Below are 23,499 nucleotides of genomic sequence, written 5' to 3'. Positions count from 1 at the left end.
CATACTTGGGACGAGGCACTCGTTCTCCATTAAGCGGAACAGCACGGTGACTTTCTCCAGATCCTGCAGTGCTGCTTTTGTATCTTCCAGCATGATTCGCTCTTCTCTCTGTTAAAGGAAATAGTTTGTGAGCCAAAAATAATCAAGTCCTTCATGGTGAACAATATATTGCATAACAGGGATGTAACGGTACACATATTCCTACCGAAAATCAGTTCGGAACGCATGTGCGCCAAACAGACGGGGTGATGACATAATAAAACAGGATATTATCATTCTAACCTTATTCGAAAATATTTTGCAAATATATTTTGCATCTAAAAGTATAAGCACTTCAAATCTCTTGCCCCAATTACAACAGCACCATAAACTGCAGTGTATGTTACTGCTGGTTGCAGCAATATTGACAGACTTTTTTAAAATTAAATAGACAGACATAGTTTGTTCAGTAAACCAATGTTTTGTATTTCCCCCTCTGCTTTACCGAAAGCCTACCGAAACGTGAACTCAAAAACCAAGTTGCATAACAAACCATAATTTTTGCATTCATTAACAGCACTCTGACAGTATCAGAGAAGAAAACTTGTGATGTGACTAGAATGGTTTCCTGTTGCTGAGAAATCCGGGAGTAATTCAGTTCTGGAAATCAGTGGCCTTGGTTTTTTATTTATTCCTTATTTAGTCCTAAGATTCAATTCCAGGAATAATGACATTATTGTCATGCTTGTGTATATTTGTAGTAGGCACTGAGGTATTGTGAGATGAGTGTCACTGAATCAGCAATGAGAAGACGTGACTTCTGCTCATCTGTCTTACCACATGTGGAGAGAGTGTTGACTGAAAGTTGAAGAGCACTCCGATGGCGGCGATCTGCTCCAGCCATTTACGGCTCACCTCTTTACTGTCCTCCTCATACTCTCCGTTATTGTTGAAGCGCAGGTTCAGTGCATTCACAAGCTGCTCTGCCAATGCACACAGCGCCCCCACCAGGGACTGGCAGAACATGACATCCCGCCGCAACTGGAGTTCCGTGTCTGTCGTAGAAGAGATTGTATAAATATGTTTTTACACATGTATTCATTGTCCTGGGAAGATAGTTAAAAACAAATGTTTTCACTAACACACACAAAAAAAAACCTTGTCTTATAATTTCTATCATCTTGGACATCATTTTTTTGTCAATGACCCAATCATTAGTGTAAATTACCATGTAAATGACAATCTAAAATATAATTTTATAAATAATATCGTATGTTTATGTTCGGTACTCCACGGTTCCACAAATAGAAACACTACCATTCAAAATTGTGTGGCCGTGTGGAATCTTTTACAAAGATTATAAATGTCTTTGATCAAAAACTGCCGAATAAAAGTATTAATTTCTTTAAAAAACTGCTGTTTTAAACTGTTATTTGTGTTTTTAAATGGACATATGTAGCTAATACTGATTAATTTGCTGTTCACAGATCAGCAAACTCCAAATCAGTGGTGTGAGGTGATTCCTAAGTGTCCTAAAACAACTGTAAGCCGTGGTCCGAGTGTGTAATTCTCTAAGCAGATGGTGGTTTTCAGCACTGGGCGGGAACAGGGTTGTGTGGATCAATGGGGATAAGAGCTCTAGATCAGGTTCCAAAGCAAACGCTCAACAGCTTCCATATGTCTCCCACCACAGACCCCATGGGACGAATCCCACTCTCTCCGTTCTCTCACTTTATCTGCGTCTACTGCTCACCGAGAAGCTCACAAACAGACACACCCCACTGCAACTTGGCTGCACGCACACAAACATATGTACGCACTCCCTGATACAGAATTCCAATAAAACACTCCCTTATCACAGCACACAGAGGTGTCTGTAAACACAGGATAATCCAAAACAGTAGTGGGGAAGACGAAACACACACTGCAGTTTCCTTTCTGAAATCTCACTCAGATGATGATGCAAGCGCAAGATCGTGTAAACATTCTGGGTTGACTTAATAGCTATTTGAAATGATCTACAATGATCAAGTTCAACAAGGGAAAGTTTAAATCAAGGCGTAACTTACCAGTGCATTTAAGCAGCGCCAACAACAGTTGACTCCTTCCATCTGAAAAACAGTTACAAATAGACATGAATACAACCCAACACACTATACAAGACAATATAACTGTATTACAAGGCTTGGGAAACTTTAACATTAAACCTTTTTTAAAATGAGCATTTTCACTGCGCTGATTTTTCATCGGGTTTCTATTTGCTTTTGCGTGTTTTGCACATGACATGGCGTTCTAAAAAAAGTGGTGCAAAAGTTCAACCTTTAAAAATGTCTCTCTAAACAGTTTTTTTTATTCCACTGCCCTGCGTCTCATGTTTTTAAATGCAAAAAAGCATTTTGTATGAGTGGCCCCTTAGGATACTAAATGGGAAAAAAGTCAGGAATTGGTGAGATCGTTTGAATTTGATTTTTGGAGGACTGCTAAAAGATCATTCACATTCTTGACATATCCCAGTGATAAAGTGACCTTTCAAACTAATTTATTTGCTATTATAACTGCAAGTTTTATCACATAAATCTGCATTCAAATAATTTACACTAATAATATATTTTTCATAATAAAACAAAAAACATACTTAGAAAGTAAAAGGGTTATTCTGATATTTGATATTGATTGTTCAGACTTAAACGTACCCTCTACGAAGCGATGAAGGCTGTTAACTAGAGATTTGATCGAAATGGGCAGGTTCCAAGGATCCTCCTGGATGTTCTTGTGCAAGACGTACCGCCAACGTACAGTCCAGTCATCTGTGTGCCGAAACTCTATTACGGAAAAAAAAGTGAAGGTAAAAATAAAACAGGTTTACAGATGTGGTCTTTAAACAAACAGGACAACAGGTGTAACTGGCAGTGTGAAAAATACAAAATACATATTTGCAGTCAGACCCTTTTTTAAAAAAAACAAAAAACAGGGGCTAATTATAAATACCCCTAAAATACATAAAACACATAGGAGAAACTAGTGTGGTTTTCTCAGATGCAGTGGTAATAACGTACAGATGTAAACAGAAACATTCACACACCCCAACCCAAAAATTTCCCCCACACACTAAAGGAAACCCCAAATACACACATCCCTCAAATGAGTTTCCAAACATAGCACACATTCAAATATAGCGCACACCCCGACCGGGCGGTACCTGGCTGACTGTGGTCGGTGTGAAAATGCTTGGTTTCCTCACAAGCTTTGCTCATGACAGGGCCCTTCAGGAGGCTGTTGATAGAGTCAACCTGAGAATGTAAAAGACACAGTTATGCCTGTCACCACACACGCATCCTGTGCTAACTGAAGACCGGCTACACGCCCTTGCTAACGCCAGGCCTGCTGCTTTCAGTCTGTCCACATGTAACCTGTCTTCGCTGGATAAAAGAGCCCATTATTGATATCTGGGTAACTGAGAGGGGGTCAAAATCTGGTGACCTCCAGAAGACGATAGATTTTGAGGTCAAAGAGCAGAGGTGTAGAGGTCAAAGAGTGCTCACTAGAGATGTTGGTAATGTGATAAACGATACTGTGGGAGTTAGATAGGGAAACTAAGAGGGGATGTATTGATGAAGAGCAAAAATAGAAGATAAAATAAGAAGGTGAGTGGTGTCAGACAAAGGGCAACAGTTACAAAGGGATGGGAATATCAACTTTAAATTGGCAAAAGACTGAGTTTCATTTTATTTATACCTGATTGAAGAGGTGTTCCAGACATCCATGTAGTTTATCCTGCTTGTCGAAAGGGATCTGCATATCACATGGTAACTCATCTCCTGGAAAACAAAATAAAATAAGCAATTTTCTTTTAGTAATTGTCCTGAATGTCAACATTGTAACCACATATGAAAGACGACAGTTACCTGAGCCCATCTCATCACTGCCCAGGTATGAACTGTTGCTCCGGACGCTGGTGTATGACAGCACTGAGTCCCGGTTGCTGTTACACTCACTGTAGAACACAAGTACAAATGTTTTTCAGTTCATGTGATGAAAAGGACACTTGTAGAGACTGATTAAAAATTTGATATTTAATCATTCACAGAAATGCTTTGAACCGTTCAGAAACTATTATATTCACCAATCAAACATATTGAGTTACATACTGAAAATATCGAGTTCAGTAAATATTCAAAGCTGAAGAAAAAAATTCAAATCTAAAGGAATCTCCAATCTCAATATCCATATGGTCTCATGCTCATTTAATAAAGGAACAACATGAAGGCGAGAAAATTATAGTAGAATTGTCATTTTTGGGGGAACTAAATCTTTAAAACAATGGTATACTGATTATAAGACCTGAAGTTTCTGAATGACCAGCAGCCATATCACCCTGTAGCCCAAAACTGGTTGCCCATTGAAGCTAAGCAGGGTTGAGGCTGGTCAGAACCTGGATGGGAGACCTCCTGGGAAAACCAGGTTGCTGCAGGAAGAGGTGTTATTGAGGTAGCTCACCCTGTGGTCTGTGTGGGACCTAACGCCCCATAGTGACGGGGAGACACTATACTATCATAGAGCACCGTCCTTCGGAAGAGACGTCAAACCGAGGGCCTGACTCTCTGTGGTCACAAAAAATCCCAGTGGCCTCTGTCTATCATGGCCTCCTCATGATGGGCCTTCTGGCGCAATATGGCTGCCAGCTGCACATTGGTGGTGGTTCAGGAGATTCCCCCTTCTATGTAAAGCGCTTAGAGAGCCAAGAAAAAGCAGCACTATATAAATGTAATGAGTTATTATTATTAAGGAATTTCACAACAATTTAAACATCCAATTCAATTGGAACAAACGTTTCAATTTCAACGTTTATCCACTGAAAGCAACAATGTTGGAGGTGGATGTCTACATGGCAGCCTTGAAATGTTTACTCTAATACAGAATGAAACTTTCAAGTATTTTTGCTCCAAAAAAGCTTGAAAGGGGAAAACAATCTGTACTTAGTAATAGAAGAGTGGCAGAAGTTCCCTTTACCCACCCCAAAACTAGAGGAGAGGCCAAATTTAGCTCCGCCACAAGCCAAAAATGGAAGCAGATCAAGCTCATGAACAGCAGGTTGTATCACTCCCAGAAATTGAAAAAGACAAAAATGTTTTATCATTCAACCTCCTGAACCCTTCAAAGTTCATTTTCCCTACAGCCAGCCCTCCTCTCACGATAACAAGAACAGACGGCCTACCTACATCCCACAGACAAATCCAGTTACTTGCTGTAAGAGCCTAAAAAAAGAAGAAAAACCTTTCTATCTATAAAACATGATGGCTGCAGCTGTTCATGAGCTCACCCTATCACAGAGTAGCAGGATTTTTAAGCGGAACGCCACATAATGATAGAGGGTGCAAAGGAAGGCAACCGTTTATCCTGACAGAAAAATAAAAAATCCACTCGGCTGTGGTCAGTCTCAGTTTTGCCCTGCTCCGTCAGGTCTAGGTCACAACCAAACAAACTTTGCTCCATATAATGATGACATACTGTAACAACAGTGACTGAATGTATTCTTTAGTGGTTAAAGCGGGCGTCTGGGTCGCTGTGACACAACAGGTTCTTTGTAAGGGATGTTTATCGTCTCCCTACGTGTCTGTTTTAGCAACATCTGCTCGCTCACTCTCTCTTGCCTCTGTTTCACGCGTGTTGGAGGAAGACTGGGATTTTAAATCAACTTTTATGTGTCATTTCATGGAACACAACATGTTACTGTGAATCTCATGAGAGAAGAAAGTTGCTGCTTTGAACAATCAACTATCTTTCCCCAACCTGTATGAGTCTCTGTAGCTCATAGTGTCGTGTCCAGAGTCCTCCTGATCGTCTTCGTTCACTTTGAAGCACACTCTCTTGTTCCCGCAATGCTCCGTCTTGTCTTGGTCCGTCTCCTCCGGTATGGGAGAGGTTGAGGGGGCGGTCTCAAACGAGGGTGGCTCTGAGCCCTGCGGCTGGGTCGGTCCAGTTATCGATGACAGAAGTCTAAAATTAAAAATATTTAGAAAGGTTTGGAAACAGCTTGACAGGAATTGTTCAAATGAATTTTGAGGGTGCTTTGGGTAAACCTAGGTTATGAGTTGATTTTTCCCTTCATGGAGAAAAGGATGCATTAAATTGATCAAAAGAAAAAGTAAATAGTTTTACTTTGTTACAAAAGATTTAATTTCAATTAAATGCTGTTCTTTGGAATTTTCTATTCATCAACTATTATAGCCATTCTGTACTTTAACATATACATATACACATAAATTCGACATGTAACAATGTTAAATTAGCTTATTTTTCAAGTAATTTAAACAGTGTTTTAAGACAAAAAGTGTCCCTACTTAAACACCCTTATATTTTACTAATGAGCTTTGTTCTTTTATGGGACTAGGATGTGTAGACTGACAGAAAGGCACTGGGAGAGAGGTGAGGGAATGGGATTGAGAGAGGACTCCATTTCACTCACAATTAACTTTTACATCAGCACATGCTAGCTGCTGAATAACAAACATTTGTTCCTCCTGAGAGGCTGTTGAAATGTTTCCTCTGCAGTCGTCTGTTATGGCTTCAGTCTTGTTTTTTTTTCTGTCTGAATATTTTTAGACTGTCATAAAAGAACATCCTGAAGTTTTGAACTTGAGGAACTCCTCAAAAGGAGGCTACTAAAAAGTTAACTGATGCAGTGATGTGCTTAAAACTTTTTAAGCTAATAATAAGTTAATAATACTTAATAAGTGGGATATTTATTAAAATAATAAAAGTATTTAAAAAGCTAAAAAAAATCTTCTAATTTCTATCAAAATGTTTTTGACCTAATACAAAACACATTTTATAGAACTGCACTCAAAATATATATATTTTTAGCTTATTAAATGTATATTCACAATATACATTGTTTATTTTAACTAAAAATTAAATCTATTTTAAGACAATATCTTATGGTTATACACTTTTAATCTACCCCACCACTTACACATCTATCTGGGCCACGTATTGCTTTATCTCTCGCACTGAAATGTCCAGGCGGTTATAGAGGAAGATGTAATTGTCCTGGCTCTCCGTGTCTTCCTGTTTGAGGAGGAAGCTGAGCCCTCCCTCTTCTTGCTTCCTGCCGTCCTCCGTGCTCCCCTCACCATCCTCTGTCTCTTCACCCAAACTCAGGCAACTCCAGGAGGGGGCCGCCATGCTGGTCACACAGTGCACAGCGTGGGACATGGGATTCAGATTGGCTGCAGGAACAAAATGACAGATTTGAGGACAAAAAAAACAACACTTTTCTTGATTCATACGGCATTTTTCACTTTGCTTGTTGCAATGCATTCTGGGATATATAAGCAATGCTACCTTACATTTAGGCCAAGAGAAGACATAATTATGGTACCCAGACTTTGCAACAGCCTTCATGCTGTCTAGGGACGCAGCACACTAGATTTGGGCTTCAGTGTCTGTGACTCAATAAAACAGAAGAATTGAATGGCTGAAAATTAGTGAGGCGTGCTCTTGCATGTGGTAAAGACATGGACCATGAGGCTTTCGGCTGCAGAGAAGTGTACCGGAGGAATTTTAAACATCTCTGACCGTGAGACAACTGCAGAGCAGATGTGTAGCAGAGACTGAAAAATAAAACATCTCGTGCTGAGGAGCATAAGGAACAAAGTATTATGTCGTCCTTTTCCCAGCTACACGTGGCGGCTAGACAGTAAGTTGGGCCGGAGCAATCTGGCCAGGTGGAGCCAAAGAAGTCTTGAAAATTGCAGGATGGTTTGGAAATTGGATTTGATGGTCTTGAAAGCATCAGTTAGAATGCATTGAAAATCAAATAAATTAAGAAAAATATATAACAAAAGGGTTTATTCATTTATAGGTCATTTGAGATGGATAACTTCCAGGCATTGCTTTCTAATCCAAATAGTTTGTTTTTTTGTAAAGAAAACAAATTACATTTTACAAAATGTATGTAAAAATTGCTATGAATAAATTGTTTAAGTGTTGATCCAAGAATAATCTGGACACATCTGCTACAATCAGGCCAGGAGAAACAAACAATTTGTTGTATTTGATAAGGCTAATATGACTTTGCCTTCTTAAATAAAGCATCAAGCCTCATAAACTGTGATAATAAGAGAAAGGGGCAGGCGTGGAAGTGGAAGTGGAAGACTGTAGGCCTATGGGACAAGGACATCACTAAAAGCTACAGTACTTATAGTGGCCTAATGATGTCTCAATGGAGGTCTGATGGAGAGCCTTTAAAAAGCTCTGGATTACTTTGGGAATAGCAGGTCATAGTTTTTACAAGACCTGGGAGGTTTTCACCATAAAGCTTAATTACTATTTTACAACTTTCAATGATCATAATGTGGAGATTTGGTTAACTGAGCCCATGAGCTGAATCCACAATATAAATAATTCCAGACAAATCAATCTGATAACATAGTAACATTTAGCCATTTTTCAGACTTAAAAATGCTCAATTCTCTACAACATATTTTTTAACAAATACAATAATTTTTTGACAAATAGAAATATTAGCATTTATTATAAATTATCTGTAAATATTTTAATAAATACAATATAATATTAAACATTAAATCCCTCCGGTTATAACCTATAACATAACTCAGCACCTTGGTCAGGATCAAGGCCGAAGAATGAGTTCTTGCGTCCGAAGCGGATGCTGAAGGCCCGTCCGGCTGAGGAGGTGTTCTTCGGGCAGGTCACCTGCATCAGGTTCAGGTGACAGTTTGTGGGGACGAAGTCCATGCAGCCCAGAACGTGAGGTTTAGTGCTCGCCTGCTTAAACATGGGCCAGGCCTTCGTCTGCAATTCCTCCACAAACTGGAAGAGAACATTAAAGCACCATGAAACAGCACTTGCTAAATATTTTTACATTTTATAATGACGGATTTTCATTAGATTTTCATTTTTAAATATTGATTTATAAAGAGGAAGAAAAAAAGCATCGTCTTAAAGCATTGTAATATTTTCTTATCTAATATGAAGTGCACCAGCGAAAATGACTAAGTAGTAACACACACACACCACACCTGTTTATAGCTGCTAATGCGTTTTTCTATGCTTTCCATCTTGTTGTCACAGATGTTTCGAAACTCAAACTGTGGCATCGTCACCACTTTCTCATTCTGAGCCATTAGCTGCCGGCAGCTTTTCACAAACAGACTGTCGTCCTTGACAAAGGCCTCCAGTATCTGAGAGAATTCAAAATACACACAAAAACATGTGATAAGCTAGAGAAAACTTCCTCTCTATGTCTATATTGCTTTTAACATATTTGCACAGGCCCATAGGTAATCAAAAACAAAACCCAAGAAGTCATATATTCATTGTTTAACCCTGGTCTGACCTTTGCAGCGAGGTTGAAGCAGCCCTTAGGTTCCACCATCTTCTCCAGAACACAGTGTTTGATCCCTGCTGTGCTGACGTACTCGTACACAACCCCATGTTCCACATGAACATTATCCACATTCAGACTGACCGAAGGAACCTCGTCAGAGATGGACAACAGTTCCAGCCTTCTTACAGAGCCTAGAAAATACAGAGAACAAGAAGTATAATTGTGCATTTTTATTTTCAGTTTAGTCTTAGTTTAAATTGTTCAGAAAAAGTTCAAATTAGAAACAATAAAATATATACATAGAAATATATACACACACACTACCATTTTATGTAGTTTATGTTCACCAAGGCTGCATTTATTTGATCAAAAATACAATAAAAACAATTTATTTAATTACAAAAAAATAAATAAGAAACATTTCTTATTATCAATGTTGTGCTGCTTAATATTTTTGTGGAACAGCCTATATTTGAAATAGAAATCTTTTGTAATAATATAACTGTCAAGTCAGGTTTGAAATAACAGGTTAATCAGTTTGTTATCCATTATGTTGATCCACAATTGTCTTTGCATGAGTTCAGCACACATGAATTCAGGTACATACTGTAGCAGATGACAAAACTTCTTGACATAAGCTTGCATTTACAGATGCATGTGACATTGGATCTAGTGTTCCCATGGCTTTTGCATTCATAACAGTTTCCATTAACGATAATAACTTTTTTGGGGTACACCTGTCATTTGCCAGCAAACACACACACATTCTACCTGTTCCATTAGTGCAGCCATCCTCTGAATCTGAGCCATTCTCACAACCCCTGAAAGACATCTGCTCTTCCACATCCTCATACACACGATACGCCCACTGACCACAGCTCTGTGGCAGAAGAAAATAACGTCACAAAGGGAGGAAATAGGTACTGTATAGAGTGTCAGTCAGAAACAAACAACTTCTGGGATCACCAAATGTTGGCCTACATAGCCTATAAAAAACACATAATGCAGAGTTAAACTCAATGCATGCTGATTCTCACTGTGTCTTGCTGGTCCAGGACAGGCTGATGGCCACTGAAGTGCTCCAAGACTTCCTGGTAACTGCTCTGGTTCATGTTGTTTCCGTTGACTTTAAGCACACACTGACCAGGCTGAAGACCCGCTGCAGCTGCCTCAGAGCCTGTATACACACAAACATAATGCCAATAATGCACAATAACCTTAAATGAACCAATAAAAGACATCAAATGGATGATATGTGAAAGGGTTGTATACTTTACATGCAGGCAAATCCAAACTGGTCTACACACACAATGTGATTGACGCCTCATCAGTGTTGACAAAGCATCAGTTTGTATTTATACAACCTAGCTACATGTGTTTGTTGTACTTTAGTGCATTTTAAATGTTTTGAGTTTTTTTTGTGATTTTTTGTTGTTATTCCTGGCCTTTCGAAGCCTACTCTTAAAAATAAAGGTCCCTTATTGGCATCTGTGGTTCCATTAAGAACCTTAAACATCCGTGTACACTTTTTCCATTGCACAAAAGGTTCTTCATGGTGGAAAAGGATCATCAGATTCTTAAAATATTCATCAAACTGAGAAAAAAAAAATATTTTAGAAATTGTTCAATGAAAGTTTTTTTGGGGGGACCCAAAATGGTTCTTACAATCCTTTTTGGAACATTTATTTTTAAGACAATATAGCTTTTTATATGTACTCTCCCAGGTACCTGTCCTGAAAATTCAGATCAATGAAACATGTCAGATCATATAATTTATGCCCATAATGATAAAGTATGTGACAAAAAGAGCTAAATAAAGAAAACTGTTTGATGTAGGGATTTTAAATTGCCAATTTCAAAGAGTTGCAGCAACAATAAGATTTACGAGACAAGAACTTATGATTATTGTTTATTTACAGGACAATTTACACCCCCTTCATTCATGGGCACTGGCAGTGATAAAAGCTCCCATTATGACACATCATAAATCTCTTTTTGCATTTGTCTAAGTGCTGTGAAGATGAGCTAATGGTTTAACTTCAAAAAGCTCCTAGAATGTGCTTTTAAAATCCAGAAACATGTGGAGGGATCCAGAGTTTGGGTTCAAGCTCCAGATGTAGATCACATGACCACAGCAGCTTGGTGTCACAATTTTGCTTCATTTCAAAGCTTTTTATAGTACATTAACATCTGCCTGGCAGATTAGATGTTGGGAATGCAATGCATTCCTCAATTCAGAATGACATGCATGAATGTTTATGGAAAAAATAGTGGTCTGGTTTTTGAGGTCATAATCACTTCCCAATGAATGTGACAATGTGCATGTGTTTTTTGATCATTACAAATAACGAGAACTCACCTTTCTTAACTGCATGAACATAAGGTGGACAAGAACCGCAGAGAACAAACGGAAGAGTGCCATGCACATCTGGAATCTTCACAATCCTATCAGACACACAAATGTGACACAAACACATAAGCTAGGCTTATTTGTCCCTTTTATTTAAGCACTATGACATGAGCAAGAGTGTTTTACTAAATGTCTTTTGTGGTATGTAGCAAAATATTTTTTTTTTTCATGGATATAATTGTTAGGGACCCATAACAGTGTCTACTCTGAGGAACAAGAGGAACATTTAAATATTAATGAATTCTCTTAAAAAAAAAACAGTTTTGCAATGTGCAGCTCTCCTGCATGTAACTCTAACACCAGTAGTGTCCTTTTACACTGTGCCTGGCTACATTTAAGTATCTCATTTCTACCATATATGAGGACTTACTCTTTGTTCTTGGTGGCCACCAGCAGTCTGAGGGAACGACGTATACAGAAGGACTGGTTGATCATGGTCTCCACCTCAGAAAAGGACCTCAGAAAGACCAGGTCCTCATTAATGGAGTAGATCTTTCTCCCCTGCTGCAGGCCTGCCATCTGGAAAAATAAATAAATAAATAAATAAAAACGTGAAAACAAAGGAAATACAAAGAATCCAACGGACAAAATCAAAAACACAAATTAAGCTGTCATTCATAACACGGTTCTTTGCTGTGTATGAGGATGTGGAAGGGAGTGAGAGAGAGAAAGGCCACATAGACAAACAAATTAGCTTGTCTATTCATCTTGTTCTGTACACATAAGAGTTCAGTATTTACAGGAGTGACACTCGGAGTAACAATTCTATGCAGTGTGTAGAGGACGAAACTGAACAACTAGCTGTTAATGACATTCAGACACGCACTGGAGATCCGTCCGCGAGACGCCAGAATGTTGCAATGGTCACCATGTTGTCAATCTTCTCATCAATTTCTCACGACTCTTTCAAGAAATTTCTTCTCTCCAATTTCGGGAGAGAGTCGTGTTCTGTACACAAACAGAGTGATAATTTAGGGGGCGTCACTGCTGAAACTACAAAGTGTGTATGTGGCCAAAGAGAGAGACAGAGAGATCAGTGATGTGTAAATGAGGATTAGATGATTGTCAGAAGAATTGAGAGAAACTCACTCCTTTTTGGCAAAAGAGCTTTATAAGTTATAAGCAGCAATTTCAAATTACGAAGCAGTTCATTTGAAGGTGTAATTAAAAAAACGTGCAATTGTAGAAATCTAGCAAAGAAAGAATACTCTCTAGGGTTCCTCAGGGGTCCGTTCTTGGACCCTTACTATTTCTTATTTATATAAATGTTTTATCGAATGTTTCAAATATTCTTACTCCAATAATGCTAATGACACAACCTTTTATGATATGATATGTGTCTTTTATGATATGATTCTTACCATTTATGATATACATTTTTTTCAATAATGCGTTTTAATTTATAAGATATATTCAAGTGAAGGAAACATTCCAGAGCAATTTAAGATGTATTTTCAAGTAAATTCACAGATTCACTGTTACTTAACGCAATCTTTAGATTTTCATCCTCATAAATTTCTCACTTGTAGGGGTCAAGATTTAGGGGTATTAAATTATGGAATTTTAAATTATCTAGCGAGAAAATGTTATTCTTTAATAGATTTTAAAAGATAAAGGATCATTTTATTGCTGCCTTGTAACAGTTTTATTTATTTATAAATGTATTTTATGTACCCTATAGGGTTCGTTTCTGTTTTTGGGTTATATATTTGGATTGTATCTTCTTGTGTATACCCGTAAAACTTCAAATAATAGCCGAGTCCCAAATAGACGACTGTCTCTCTTACACACGCCTGGTGTGGCTGCAGGTTTGGGTAAATAAAAGCCGGTCTCAAATAGAGGCCGGGTCTGTTTTTTAGTTTCGGTTTGTATTTCATTTTCTAAAACCCGTCAGGTCCGCTTTTTGGGCGTCGCCAAAGCAAATTTTTGTCCCACCAAAGCCTTTTTTGATAGGTGAGTGATGTAGAATAGAATGACTACTTCGATTGATAGGGTGCATAACGAGCAGAAAAAAACAAGCAAGAAAGAAAGAAAGAAAGAAAGAAAGCAAGAAAGAAAGAAGGAAAGAAAGAAAGAAAGAAAGAAAGAAAGAAAGAAAGAAAGAAAGCAAGAAAGCAAGAAAGAAAGAAAGAAAGAAAGAAAGAAAGAAAGAAAGAAAGAAAGAAAGAAAGAAAGAAAGAAGGAAAGAAAGAAGTAGAGAATGGGAGAAAGAGAGATGAAGTGTGAGGACTCTGTGGAGAATATGATGGGACATGCTTAATTGCTTCTCCCAGATCTCCAGAGAGCAGAGCTGTGAAGACAGAGGGAGTGAATGAATTAAGCAAGCGTGTCCTGGAGCCGACACATGAACTCAAGACTGCAGATCTGAGCGGCCCATGACACAAGTGTCAGAAGATACAGCACTTCTACTCATTCGCTGTATTAATCACCATTACAGTCACGCTCTCATCTTCAGCAGATGCTCCTGTGAGCAGTAGTGTGACACTTTTTAATATGGACTAAATGTCTTGTGTGTCAGGTCTAACAGGCACAGTGGGGATAAAATCACTGGTGGTTTAGACCTTAACCATAATTATCTACCAATCTTCTTCCATAAGTATCTGGCAGAGCTGTACAGAGCATGAACACAAATAACCCTGTGCACTGAAAATAACGCATCCGAGTTGAAGAGGTCTTCCTCCAAATAACACATAATGATCAGGGTTTATTTCCCAAAGGAAGACTTATCAAATGACATACACACTACACATCCAATAAAAGACCTGGAAAAGAATCATGGTTAAAGAGTCCTTGAGAGATCTGGCCTTCAAGAAGAGTTTAAGAAAGGTGAACACATTATTAGACAACCCCACACACTGGATAAAAATAAATGGACATCTATGGGATTGTATTACAGTAGAGAGCGTGGCACAAGACAGGGATGCTTACACTTGGTCTTTTACAGTATATTTTTATATGCGCTGTTATGCAGATATATTTTCATAGTAATATACATTTCACTTCTACATTTACATTTATGCATTTGGCAGATGCTTTCATCCAAAGCGACTTGCATTGCATTTAAGGTACGTTTATCAGTTCATGAAATCCCTGGGCATCAAACCCATGACCTTGGCATTTCTACAGTGCCATGCTCTACTGTTAATATAACCTTTACATGGGTGAATCTCACAAGCCAGTCCAATAAAACGTCCTAGACATTAATCACTCCAAAATTCAAGAAATGATATTTTGCATACAGAATAAGATGCTTTTTCCTGTTGCTATTGTTTTCAGAATAATGGCCCTCACAATTATCATTGGCATAATGTACAAATATTATATTTTAAAAAAAAAATGTTTTATTCAGCAAGGATCCAAATGCATTTATAATGTTACAAATATGTGTAAAAAGTTTTTAAAATAAATGTTTCTATTCCTCCTGAAAACAGTTCCCACAAATTATTATATATTATATTAAACAGCAAAACTGTTTTCAACATTGACGATAATAAGAAATGTTTCTTGAGCATCAAATCAGCATATTAGAATGATAGTGACTTTGCTTTTGGAGTGACTATTATTACCGGGATATTTTCCTGAGAGGTTTTATGAAATTGCATCCAAAACCTTAACATTAACATATTTTAACGGCCCAGTGCTAAATGTAATTGATGATCAGACACATCCTTGTAAAGATACTGCAACTACACTGAATATATTAAAACATGAGAGAAAACAGTGGTTTAGGTTTTGCAACTCTCTATGGAAGGCTATCACATATATGGACAGAATTTGGGTGGAAATGCCTTATATGAAAGAAAACAGCTTACTAGGGGAAAACCCAAATGTGTCAGACTCTGTGGGACTCAAGTCAACCATTGGCATGTATTTTGGGAAAGCTATTTTTTAGTGCTATATATGGGGAAGAGAAACATGAAAAACATGAAAAACTAGAGGAATGGAGGAATACTTTTGCGCATTGCATTTTGGGAGAAAAAAAACTGGCCTTCAAATCAAAACTACATCTGATACCTCCATGCAGCGATGCTCAATTTAGGAGATGGCTGCTCAACCTCATACAGTACCTCAGCATATGAGCCCCTGGTCACACTCTTCACTATGATGGCCTTGTTCTTCTCTTCAATCTCAAACCCATAGTCCTCCTCGTCAGGATGGATCTGCACAGGGACAAGAGAGTCACTGTATCATCAAGACGGTCAATATTAGAATCAGAATCAGAAAGAGCTTTATTGCCAAGTGTGTTTGCACACAAAAGGAATTTGTTTAGGTGCTGAGGTTTCCAATAATACAAATTATAATAAAAAAAATTAAAATATATATAAAAATATGAGAATAATGAGAATAAAAGTATCACAGTTGGGCTTAGTCAGAATAAACATTTACAGATTAGCATATTTACAGTGTTTTAAATATTAAAAATCATCTACATATAAAGATCACTTGAGGAGAGTAGGAAATTATTATGATGGTTTCATTTGTGCATCTAAGAAAAGAATCCAGCAAGTGACAGCACGGAACAGAACGTGTTACTTTCAGGACTAAAATTGTGATTCAGCAGTTCGGTGCCATGCTGAGAGAGTTGCAGCGTTTGTGAAAACGTGTGAACAAGCTACGCATCCTCTAGTCCAAAAGCTGTTTGAGGTGTTAAGTCCGTTCTTCTAAAAATAACTAAACAAGATGTGCCACAGCTGCATGCTAATAGGTCAGCTCAGGTGCTAAAGGCATAATCATGGACCATAATAAGGATATAATGCTCAATTTCTCCACAGCTACACATGAGATGGGCTTTTATGTGCTTTTATCATATAAGAGCTGAAGCTGAACATGTTTACCAGCCCTGTGAATGTCTTCCTCTGTTTTATTTCTATCCATCAACCATTATTTTCTCTGAAAAACTGAAGTGGCGTGACGTTTGAGAGGGCTGGCTGAGAAGGGTAAATCGAGACGCTCTTAGTGTCTGATCAGAGAGGAAAGAATGCAAGATTTTCGTGCACTTGATGGTCTGGAGGAGTAATCTGTCAGTTAATAAGGGATGAAAGAGTAAAGGTTTGTAAAGGTCAGGATAATTACTGATGGATGAGGAGGGCCTTAATTGGCACGGAGGAGAAAATCGATGCACTGCTGATGGTTGTGCTTGAGTGTGTGTAGTAGCCCGTGTATGAGTCTATGAGTAAAAGTGGGTGCGTTATAAATGTCAGCATAAAATTATTGGGTTTCATTTTACATTAGTATTGGTGTTACTGAGGTCAGTGGGTAAATGATCTGAATCTGCTATAGCTGCACAATTTAGAGTAATTGAACTAAAATCAAACTTTTTACAATGAGAACAGGATCTCAGATAGCAACTTTAACACTAGAACGGCCACAACGGTCATTTTGACCGTTTTGAATTTTATATCTACAATAATTTGTTGAAAAAAATAATAAAATCCTGCTGGTACCTGACTTTTCCTAAAATTGTCTGTATTTTCATTTAAAATGCTTTTCATATAATTAAGTTATGTAAACGTAAGGCAAAACAAAAAAAATGAACATATTTACCTATTTCGGCCATAGACGGTCATATTGACCGCACTGAATTTTGCGGTATTTTTTTGTTAAATATCCCGCGGTTGATCGTGTTCTCTCTCAACTGTCAACAGAATGGTCCGTCCGATCACCTCTGAGGCAGTGTTTGCTATAATAATTTCTACATTAGTTGTTGATCAGAAATAAGCAAATAAAACCGGACTACAGTTAGCTATAATTCGGATGCAGGGGAATCGGAGGTGGAAAGTGACAGCGACGTTTCCTGGGTGCAAGTTAACATTTCCTCCTCATCAGAGAGTGATTCAGAGTCAGAGTCCACATCAAGGAAAAAGAGACGGCTGCTATCATCAGACACGGCCGATCCAGATGGTCCATTCATGTCGGATGATCGTGGTGAGCTCTGCTGCCCTGTCCTGCGCTGTTTGTTTTGCTGCATGGCTGTTCACTAGTTCTGCGAGTCCTATTATTATTATTAGCCTTGACCGCGTCGCAAATCGTCACTATCTAACATTTTCGTCATAGTTTTTGTCATTCAAACCTAGTTTTTATTTAGTTATTGTCTCGTTTTCGTCTTTGAAAAAATGTGGTTGACAAAAATAATTACGAAAATTATTCATCAACACTGTTTTGAATCTAACGGTCAAAATGACCGTTTGTGGCCGTTCTAGTAGTTTTGGAATTCTGGCACTTCTAGTGTTAAGACTAAATCTACAGTAAATATACCTAAAGAGACAGTCACATAACATTTTTTTGTCACTGACTTCCGTTCATACTCGTGTAAATGTGGAGGTCTAGAAATGCAAGCACAAGTGTGCATTGTGCCGTGTTAAAAGTTCAAGTATGCAAATGTTTACATTTTGGATTTATTATCATTTGTTATACTTAAACTATTAAATACCTTAAAAACTAAATACAACAAAAAAGCATCCTAATTTAAAGTTGAACACATCTCTCATTTTGCTACAAAAAGATGATTCCCAATCAGTGAAAACAAACAAACTGCAATCAAAGCTACATTTGAGAGAAATGACAGGAAACAGCCTTTACTTATTTTGATGCCCCACTTCTTATGGGCTGTAAAGGGACGTGCAAAATAAACAGCTGCTATGCTGTTATTAGAAAAGCTATTGAATTTAGAAAGAAGTTCAACTACTGTAAAGCAACAGAAAAATGTGGTTAAGTAAGTGGCATTGATAGTGTACATGTCTTTGTATCTCACCACTAAAGATTTGGCGAGGATGTTCTCGATGAGTTTGAAGTCACTGCGAAGCTGTTTACTCTTGGAGCCCGTACCCTCAGTCTCCTCGTCGGCATAGAAGCGGAAAAACTGCGAGTCATCCTTAAATTCGCTTTTCTCCAGAACTGCAAGGCAAAGATAGAACTGAATTTAACCGAGAAAGAAAAAAAATAAACAGTTTGCTACTTTTATAAACTGGTAAAATAAAACGCTTATAACTCAATGATGGTCATATCTGCTGATGACAAAATGATTTGACAGAGTGAAGAGGGCCAATTGCATCACCCTTCAGTTCACGTCAAAACAACTCATGATGTCTGTGGGATTGATGTCTGGGCAAATCTGAGCTGAAGGATGAAGGAAAAGGATTTAATGGGAGGTCTGGTGTGTGCAAGTTCTGTTTTTCCCTCTCAGGAATATGGTGTGTGCGTGTGTAGGAACTTTGTATGGACAGGCTGTTCTGTCTGTGAATTCCAAACAAAATATTGTTGAGGATAGTTTTGGAAGTTGAGATCTGACATGACTGCAGAACACTTCTATAACTCTGACAGGAGGCATGTGTCTATGAGCATGTGTATCTCATTGGAAAATGTTCTTTTCCATTATTGTGATCATTTCTGTTCCATTAGAGACCCCAGATGTTTTTCCAACAGCTGTTTACATCTAAAACACACTTATCTCTCTCCATTTTACACTATGACCTCTGGCAGAAACATGGAGAAAGTGTGTGAGACTAATGCACTAATTAATGAGTGAATAAATAATCAAGAAAAAAAAGGCTATTAAACTATCGCACTAGGCTATTAAATTAGCATTATAAAATGGATAGTTGTAGAACTTGATTGTGACCTGCTGGGCCACATTCAAAGCCATTGTAAAATACTGTATAAACGCACACCTGTGACCACATTACATCAGTTTTACTATGCTACTGTATCCGTGTATTTCTGTTGCTTGGCAATCATTCTGCTAAACTTTGAAGAACAACATTGCTTGGCGGAAGGATAATTTGTCATCAATACATTTTTGCAGTGTGTATATATGAAACCTTGCCAGGCATGTGCAGTAATCGTTTTGTAAAAGCAATTAGGCCCATGAAGCCGTGGTTTACAGTGATTTTAGAACGGCTTCACATTGTGCCTAATAACTCCGTTTAGCTGATCTGAAATCACTTATTGTGGCTTATTGCTTTATTTAAATCACAATTAATGTTGCATTATATTTCCAAGATGGCTTTAGTGCTGCCAGGAGTCAAAACCCTTTCTCTTTCACTCTCTCTCATACACAAACACTGTCACGGTTCACAGTTTTGCCCTGGACACCACATGTGTTGCAAACAGAGAAGGCCAAAGAAAACCGCAAAATACGACTTTTTTTAAAGATGACTCGTGTAATTATTTCAATATACAGTGGCAACTATAAGAAAGCCATACGTAGTCTGATTCCCATGAAAAGAATAAACACTGTCTCTCTGTGGCATTATCAAAATATTACTCTGTTTGTTTGAGCAGCCTGATCCGGCCAACACAGCAACATTGCACCAACCAAAGGCAGCAGTTTTATTTGCTGACTGACAGCTAATGTGGTGTGTTCAGGAAACTTCATTTCAAAATCTTTGCTTTTTGGAAATTCCATTTAATGCCACTAGAGACATAGAAACTGAACGTTTCACCTTTAAAGTAGCAAAGAAACAGAAGTAGTGGCAGCATTCATCACCAAAGAGAAGTTTTTTTTATTTCGCCAGAAGATCAAGTTTATGAGATTTTGATAATAAAATAAAAAGTCCACTGAAACATTTCATGTAGTCAACATATGTATATAAAGACTGACCATGGTGCATGAAGCCTGCATTGCAGAGTCCAACACCGAGGGTCACCGCATCTTCACGGCATGTGCTGTCACCCTGCAGAAGGAAAAAAAATAAGCACAAACGAAGTCACAAAACAATCAAGATAGTGAGCCAAATTAGATGACTTCTGTGTCTGGTATGAAATGACATGATGGAGCAACTGTGAATATTAGACTGTAAATAATTAGAGATAAAAAATCTGAAGAAATAGTATATAAATTGTGTACAGAAACCCAAACTAACTGAAAGATTAAAAGAAAGTAAAAAAGCGTGTATATTACGTTTATGTAATAAAGTTAAAAAGTGTGTGTGTGTGTGTCCATCCTCATGTTACCTGTGACACAAGCCATTCCACCAGTTTGCTAGCTGGTACAACAGATTTGAAGGTTTTCAGATGATAATCTCTGTCTCTGTATATAAAGAAGATTTCAAATTAAAAAAATGTTCACAACTGTCCACATCAACACATTGAATCATTTATATATGAATCATTTATATAACTTTTTTTGGCTAGTGGTTTTCCAAAGTTACTAGCCACTCAGCATTTACACTGGCCACAATTTGGACAACAATACCATGGGGATAAACTCTCATATAGATATTTTTAATATCATCTTATAATTTGGCAGCGGGTATATTAGGGTGGTGTCACTTTAAGACTTGACATACGGATCCATTATATTGTTACACATGCGTTTTCTTTCTCAACTGTTTACATTCACTTAATAAATAACTGACTGTTTATGTGAATACTCTCCAAGACCAGCATTGACACTATTTTTTTTTTTTGTGTATTTGACTGTTTAAGCACAATAATCAGTGAAAAAGAACTCGATTTAGAACTGAGAGGCAGCTTTATGTGTGCGCACTTTGGGTGCGAAATCTGCAGGAATGAGTAAAGTTATGTGCAATATGTCCAATCCCATGCCAAAATTCAAGCCCTGTAACAGCAACAAAATTCATCCAGCGCAAATGAAACAAGCGAGTTAGGGGAGGAGGGTTTGTGTCAACGCGCTGTCAGAGAGATGAGAGAAATTGAAAATGTGCAGCTAGTATCGTGCATCTATTCTGAGGAAAATGAGTAATGGAAGCGTTTCAGATATTACATTATTGACAACACCACATTGCACTTAATTTCAGATGCCTTTTTAAAAGGCTACAATTGAAAAATTCAACACACCAAAAATGGCTACTAGGAGTGACTGTGTTAGATGCCACTGCTGAATGCGCCGCATTTGGCACGTGTTAATATCAAGCCCTGTATGCTCCAGGGTGGTCTGCCCTAGCAATTAGTGTACTGTAATTAGTGACCTGGACTGTAAGTGTCTTAAAAAGATGAAAAGCATCTGCTAAAGGGCAAGTGTTAGTTGTTAATTTTTAGAACTGAGATCATAGTTGGTCCCAACTGCAGTTCAATGGCCACTCTTTATGTGAGGCATCAAAGGTGATAGGTGACAGACAAGCAATACGACTCTGCAATCCTCACACAAGCACACACACTTATACACACACAGACAACGTGTGCAGCTGGTCAAGGTGAATCCATGAAAGACAAACAAGCACATCGCATCATTTAAGACACTGAAATGAAATTTAATGAACTTATTTATGTTTATTGAACAATAACGTGTTTAAAATAAATAGATTGGAATTGGATAAACTGCATATATTAGATTTAATTATAAAAGGGATAATAAATGAAGTGTAATGCTACTGTGCATGTGCAAGCAAAAGTTGTTAGCAAAACATTTTGTATTAAACTTGAATACAAGTCATCTTATTGCTTTAATGACAGTGAGAATTAAATAATAGTGTTGTCTGTTGAGTGTGAAGTATGTCAGAGAACATGTGTCACTTACTTGATAACAGGTGTGAAGAGACTATGGAGACGACAGTAAAGTCTCACTCCCTGTTGGACACACATACACTTATTTAAAACAATTGCACCGACAGCTGCATCTCTATGCATTTTAACTGTTGTCCTTTCAGAATCACCTCTTAATTGATGTGTTGACACAATTGTTTAACGAGATGTATCATATGCACTCAACTCGAGATTCTGTTGACTTCAATCTATAAACTGACTGGTTTCAATTGACCAAAAATTAGTGAGCCACCTAGGAATGGAACTCCATAACTGTCTGATTCGAATCACTCTAAATAGGCACAAACAGCATATAAGACACTAGACGCACAATTCATTCCAATAGATTTTGATGTTAGCATGTTGCTAAGCTAATGCTGCAATAAGATGTTCTAAGATGGATAAAAATACATGGCACAAGCATACATTTTTTTTTTTATTACACTGAACTTTAATAATAATTTATTTAATTTGGTCCGCCATCTAAGCTCATCACAAAAAAGAATATTTAGCCTATAGGATCATAAGATTAGGTAAATATTGTTTTTAGCCAGTATTCTAGGGTAAAATACCTTTGAGATGATGTCCTCCATTTCACTCCTGGCTTTATAAGTGCCATCATCGTAACGGAAGCGATACAACACCTGCTCGTTCTTGAACTGGTGCTTATCTGACACTATGGTAAAAAACACACACAGACACAATTAAATGTTATGCTCAAATGCTGAACTTTACCTCTAACATAACAATACAGAGGTGTAACTGAGCTTATGGTGTATTTGTTTCTCTCACTGTGGTGGAGGTCTGTGATGAATCGAAGTGAGTGAGTGCCATTGCTACAGAACAGCCTGTTTGACCTCTCCTTGAATGCCGCCACTATTATTATTGATTGACTGCCTGAGCCCTTATACTTAGATTCATCACTCCAATCCCTTCTGGTGTTTGTCAGTTTTCACTGTCACAAACACCTGGCTGTAATGTAGAGGTATGATGCTCCCCAAATCTCAGGCTGCCTCATGAATTATTCAGAAGAATGTTCTCTACCAGCATTTCATGTCATGTTACTATCCAGACTGCCGATCATCTGTAGTGGATCTCAGTGAGTGCTGGCCAACAAGAGATACGTGCCAGATTTATAAAGTGTAAATCTGTCAAATAGTTATTTTTAACAGTCCAATGTTTGTATAAACAGTTAATGGATTGTGGTTCATTTGCCAAGACTGCATGAAAAAAAAAAAAAACGAAAAAAAAAAAAACAGAACATGGACAATTGAAT

The 23,499-nt window shown here is 37.8% G+C and overlaps 1 protein-coding gene across 1 annotated transcript in view; it reads right to left on the bottom strand.

Annotated features, from left to right (window-relative positions):
* prex1 (phosphatidylinositol-3,4,5-trisphosphate-dependent Rac exchange factor 1) overlaps positions 1 to 23,499 on the bottom strand; it is an 81,434-nt gene that overhangs the window by 9,018 nt on the left and 48,917 nt on the right. The window contains exons 12-33 of the mRNA XM_039678334.2: positions 22,796 to 22,899; positions 22,219 to 22,268; positions 20,694 to 20,769; positions 20,341 to 20,413; positions 18,493 to 18,635; positions 15,809 to 15,901; positions 12,112 to 12,260; positions 11,691 to 11,776; positions 10,369 to 10,508; positions 10,103 to 10,211; positions 9,341 to 9,522; positions 9,024 to 9,185; positions 8,604 to 8,814; positions 6,953 to 7,208; positions 5,770 to 5,976; positions 3,885 to 3,973; positions 3,715 to 3,797; positions 3,179 to 3,269; positions 2,673 to 2,801; positions 2,049 to 2,090; positions 817 to 1,034; positions 6 to 108 (exon numbers count right to left, since the gene is read on the bottom strand). Coding sequence (XP_039534268.1) covers positions 6 to 108; positions 817 to 1,034; positions 2,049 to 2,090; positions 2,673 to 2,801; positions 3,179 to 3,269; positions 3,715 to 3,797; positions 3,885 to 3,973; positions 5,770 to 5,976; positions 6,953 to 7,208; positions 8,604 to 8,814; positions 9,024 to 9,185; positions 9,341 to 9,522; positions 10,103 to 10,211; positions 10,369 to 10,508; positions 11,691 to 11,776; positions 12,112 to 12,260; positions 15,809 to 15,901; positions 18,493 to 18,635; positions 20,341 to 20,413; positions 20,694 to 20,769; positions 22,219 to 22,268; positions 22,796 to 22,899 — 2,796 coding nt within the window. The remainder of the gene's footprint in view (positions 1 to 5; positions 109 to 816; positions 1,035 to 2,048; positions 2,091 to 2,672; positions 2,802 to 3,178; positions 3,270 to 3,714; positions 3,798 to 3,884; positions 3,974 to 5,769; positions 5,977 to 6,952; positions 7,209 to 8,603; positions 8,815 to 9,023; positions 9,186 to 9,340; positions 9,523 to 10,102; positions 10,212 to 10,368; positions 10,509 to 11,690; positions 11,777 to 12,111; positions 12,261 to 15,808; positions 15,902 to 18,492; positions 18,636 to 20,340; positions 20,414 to 20,693; positions 20,770 to 22,218; positions 22,269 to 22,795; positions 22,900 to 23,499) is intronic.

This window comes from Pimephales promelas, chromosome 14 (assembly GCF_988280905.1).
Source record: "Pimephales promelas chromosome 14, fPimPro1.hap1.1, whole genome shotgun sequence".
NCBI classification, from domain to species: domain Eukaryota; kingdom Metazoa; phylum Chordata; class Actinopteri; order Cypriniformes; family Leuciscidae; genus Pimephales; species Pimephales promelas.
This window is presented reverse-complemented; position numbering and strand designations above follow the sequence as displayed.